This window comes from Theropithecus gelada, chromosome 20, assembly GCF_003255815.1.
Source record: "Theropithecus gelada isolate Dixy chromosome 20, Tgel_1.0, whole genome shotgun sequence".
NCBI lineage: Eukaryota > Metazoa > Chordata > Mammalia > Primates > Cercopithecidae > Theropithecus > Theropithecus gelada.
The window spans coordinates 54,841,294-54,845,454 of NC_037688.1; the positions used below are offsets into that span (position 1 = coordinate 54,841,294).

The 4,161-nt window shown below is 53.4% G+C and overlaps 1 protein-coding gene across 2 annotated transcripts in view; it reads right to left on the reverse strand.

Moving 5' to 3' along the window:
• The window catches only part of ITGAL (integrin subunit alpha L), a 52,841-nt gene extending 48,883 nt beyond the window's left edge, over positions 1 to 3,958 (reverse strand). Inside the window, exons 1-4 of one of the 2 annotated variants that reach the window (XM_025370194.1) lie at positions 3,718 to 3,958; positions 2,307 to 2,409; positions 1,237 to 1,331; positions 1,057 to 1,124 (exon numbers count right to left, since the gene is read on the reverse strand). In XM_025370194.1, the coding sequence (XP_025225979.1) occupies positions 1,057 to 1,124; positions 1,237 to 1,331; positions 2,307 to 2,409; positions 3,718 to 3,778 (327 nt within the window). In that variant the 5' untranslated portion in view covers positions 3,779 to 3,958. The remainder of the gene's footprint in view (positions 1 to 1,056; positions 1,125 to 1,236; positions 1,332 to 2,306; positions 2,410 to 3,717) is intronic. The other variant, XM_025370195.1, reaches the window with a different exon arrangement.
• Between the last annotated feature and the right edge of the window lie 203 nt (positions 3,959 to 4,161).

Genomic DNA, 4,161 nt, shown 5'->3' on the forward strand with positions numbered 1-4,161 from the left:
GCCATTCTCCTGCCTCAGCCTCCCGAGTAGCTGGGACTACAGGCGCCCGTCACCTCGCCCGGCTAGTTTTTTGTATTTTTAGTAGAGACGGGGTTTCACCGTGTTAGCCAGGATGGTCTCGATCTCCTGACCTCGTGATCCGCCCGTCTCGGCCTCCCAAAGTGCTGGGATTACAGGCTTGAGCCACCACGCCCGGCTCCTTTAAATTTTTGTTTAACTTCAGCCTTCCTAAGCAATATGATGTAGGAAATTATAAATTTGATGTGCTTGTCATAGATTTTTTTCTAATAAGCCACTAAAGAAATTTATAACCATGAAAACATTAAAAGCTTGTATACCACTAAAAATCATATTGCATATCAATGATCACAGATATTTCATATCTGGAAGAAAAATGAGGTAAGTTCTTGAAAATAGCTGGCTCTGCTGGGTGTGGTGACTCACACCTGTAATCCCAACACTTTGGGAAGCTGAGGCAGGAGGATTCTTCAGCTCAAGACCAGTCTGGGCAACATGGTGACACTCTCTCTCTACAAAAAATATAAAAATTAGCTGGGCGTGGTAGCATGCACCTATAGTCCCAGCTAATTGGGAGGCTGAGGCGGGAGGATTACTTGAGCACAGGGAGGTTGAGGCTACAGTGAGGCTGTGATCACGCCACTGCACTCCAGCCTGGGCAATAGAATAATAGAATGAGACCTTGTCTCAAAAACAAAAAAGCTGGCTCATCATTGGTTCTCAATAAACACTAATTGACTCTGATGCCTTTGACTGTCTGTGGGAACTTTTGTCCACATTCTTCCTCTTTTCTTCTCTCATTACTTGGATCGAGCTTCACAGGCTCTGATAACACCACTGTACAAAATTCTTTTTTTTTTTTTTTTTTTTTGAGACGGAGTCTGGCTCTGTCGCCCAGGCTGGAGTGCAGTGGCCGGATCTCAGCTCACTGCAAGCTCCGCTTCCCAGGCTTACGCCATTCTCCTGCCTCAGCCTCCTGAGTAGCTGGGACTACAGGCGCCCGCCACGTCGCCCGGCTACACTGTACAAAATTCTTACCAAAACGCTTCCATCTGTGGGATCTGTTGCCAAGGTCATTCCCAAGTACTTGGAGGTATAGTTGGAACCTGTAGGCACCAGAAAGTTGGTCTGGAGGAGCTCAGGCAATCTAGGTGAGCTGGGGCCAGCCTCAGATTCCCCAAGATCCCATTCCTCCCAGCTCACCCCCCAGTTACTCACCTCTCAGGCTGACTGGCAGGCAGTGTCCTGTGCCTGACTGGCACTGATAGAGGCTTCCCGTGCTGTTCCCCTCCCCTGGAGCTCCCACGATGACCCTGGGAAGAAATCTCACCTGTGAGAGGGAGTGGCCCAGATCTGTGCCCGCCTCCTCCTGCCTGCTCAGGAGGTTCAGATCTCCCGCCTCATCTCTCCAAGCACTGCAGCCATTCCCCTTCAAGAAGGTGCCTCCGGCCGGGCGGGGTGACTCATGCCTGTAACTTTGGCATGAGGCCAAGGTACTTTGGGAGGCCGACATGGGCAGATCACCTGAGGTCAGGAATTTGAGACTAGCCTGGCCGATATGGTGAAACCCCGTCTCTACTAAAAATACAAAAATGAGCCCGGCATAGTGGCGCATGCCTGTAATCCCAGCTATTCAGGAGGCTGAGGCAGGAGAATGGCTTGAACCTGGGAGGCAGAGATTGCAGTGAGCCGAGATCTAACCGTTGCACTACAGCCTGGGTAACAAGAGCAAAACTCCGTGTCAAACAGAAAAAAAAAAAAAAAAAAAAAAAAAAAAAAAAGGAAGGTGCCTCCATCCTCACCTCTTCCCTACAGAATCCCAGAGAAATAATTCCAAATGCCAAAATCCTAGAAAATTAAGGTTCCTTTGCATTTACAGTCTTTGAGGCCCAGAGAATGATCCGCCAGAATGTCTCATGACAGGTTCATTCATTCAGTGCTTGATTCAAAAGCCATTCATGGCTTACCTACTGTGTGCTGGGCGGTGGTATATTTAAGAAGGGTTAGTAAGAGAGAACAAACTCCTGGCTTCCAGGCGCTCGCAGGGAAGTAAGGGAGTGTCAGGAACCTACTGGGCAATGCGAAGTGTTTGGGGGCTGGGATCCTTCCCTGTTCTGCACTTCCATGGCCTCCCTGATCGCCTGTGTCCCGCTTTTTGATCCCTCACTCCTATCTCTGAGGATTCCCACCCACCACAGGCTCCTCCAGACGGGAACCCCTGGAGAGCCGCCCCTTGGGGGCTGCCCCAGGGCGGGCATCAGGAGGAGGACTTGCGGGGCACAGCTCACCCGTTTCCGACCTGCAGGACGCGGTATCCAAAGTGCCTCCCGGCGCGCGGTGGGGAGAAGCTCCGCGCGCCCCGCACGTCCAGGTTGTAGCTCGAGGCCGGCGCTGAGGAAGGCAAGGGGCGTCAGCTGCGACCCAGGGACCCCCGCCCTGCACGTGCCCGGCAGGTGGCCGATCCCAGGCCCACCTGGCTCTCGCTCCCCGGGCCGCCCGCGCCCTGCGCTTCCCCTCCAGGGCGTTAACTTTGGGGAATATGGAAGGAGCAACTCCCGGCCCCTCTAGAGCTCTGAAAGCTCTTCCCAGGGCCTGAGAACACAACTTCCCGTTTGGCCTCTCTGCAAAGAAGGAAGGATGAGAAGTTAGAGGCTCCAGAGAGAGGAGCAGACCCAAGGGGCCCCAAGGCAGAGGCTGGCCAAGTTCCCAGGCAGAGGCCAAGATGGGGATGCCCCAGGGCCGGGTGCGCCTCTGCCACCCACTTCTGCGGTCATGGGGCCCAGGCGCCTCCTCCCACAGTCTCAGATTGTAGCTCCCCTGATCCCTGGGGGGCTGCCTTCCCACACCACAGGGCCAGTCTTTTGGAGCGCGGGTAGATCCCAACCCCCTTCCCCCTCAGTCGGCCTGCCCAGGCGCCCTGGCACACCCAGGCTGTCCTTTCCGCCCTGCTTTCTCTCCCGCCGTGGAGTTTAGTTCAGAGCATCCTAGAATGTCATGGAGGCCAGGCCTTCATTTGTTTAGATGAAGAGTGTGGGGCTGGAAAGGGGGAAGGACTTGCCTAAAACGCACAGAGGTGGTACCACAGGTGGCCCCAGAACCCAGCACCCTCCTCCCAGCTTTAGCTACTCATTAACTATCTGCCTTTTGTTTGTTTGTTGTTTAAGAGACAGGGTCTTGCTCTGTCATCCAGGCTAGAGTGCATTGGCACAAGCTTGGCTCACTGCAACCTCCGCCTCCTGGAATCAAATGATTCTCATGCCTCAGCCTCCCAAGTAGCTGGGATTACAGGCCTGTACCACCACGCCCAGCTAATTTTACTGTATTTTTAGTAGAGATGAGGTTTTTGCCATGTTGGCCAGTCTGGTCTCAAATTCCTGGCCTCAAGTAATCTGCCCACCTTAGCCTCCTAAAGTGCTGGGATTACAGGCGTGAGCCACAGCACCCGGCCCCATCTGCCTTTTTAAAGAACCCACTGCCCCTTCTTATGTTCCCTTCTCTATCTTTGCCTCCACCCCTTGCCTATTTATTTCTTTTCTTTCCCCATTCCCCACTTTCTCCTTCCAAGATCCCTGGGCCCCGTATCCCTAAGGCCAATTCCACTTTTAGGGGGCAGCTCCTTGTTTACTCCAGCTCCACCAAGCTCTGCAGTTTCTCTGGTCATAGACACATGTCCCTTCCCCTGCCTCCTCCCTTGCCTACCGAAGAAAAAGAACCCAGACAGCAGCGCCATGGTCATCACGGTGATGCAGGAATCCTTCATCCTTCCAGCACTCAAGGGACCTGTGTCCCCAGGGGCAGCGTCAGGAGGCCCGTGGGATTTGCTGGCAACCTAGACAGGGTGAAAGAGGAAAATGATCATGCCCTTTGGCCTCTTACAATGGTACTTTCTCACAGAAGCACTAGGCTGGTGACACTGGCAGGCGGGGAGGGAGGCGTGCCTGCAGGAGTTGTGAAACCGCAAGGGTTCAGGGAGGAAGTGTAAGCAAGTTAGAGACATTTCCTGTGCCTGCTTGCATTTTCACATCATCCAAAAGCTGACAGCATAGCAGGGAGATGACTGTCTCCACTGCTGACATAGTTTCTCACGAACATCCCACCTAAGGGCTCTGTAAAGCTCAGCAGAGGACTGGTCCAATAAACGGT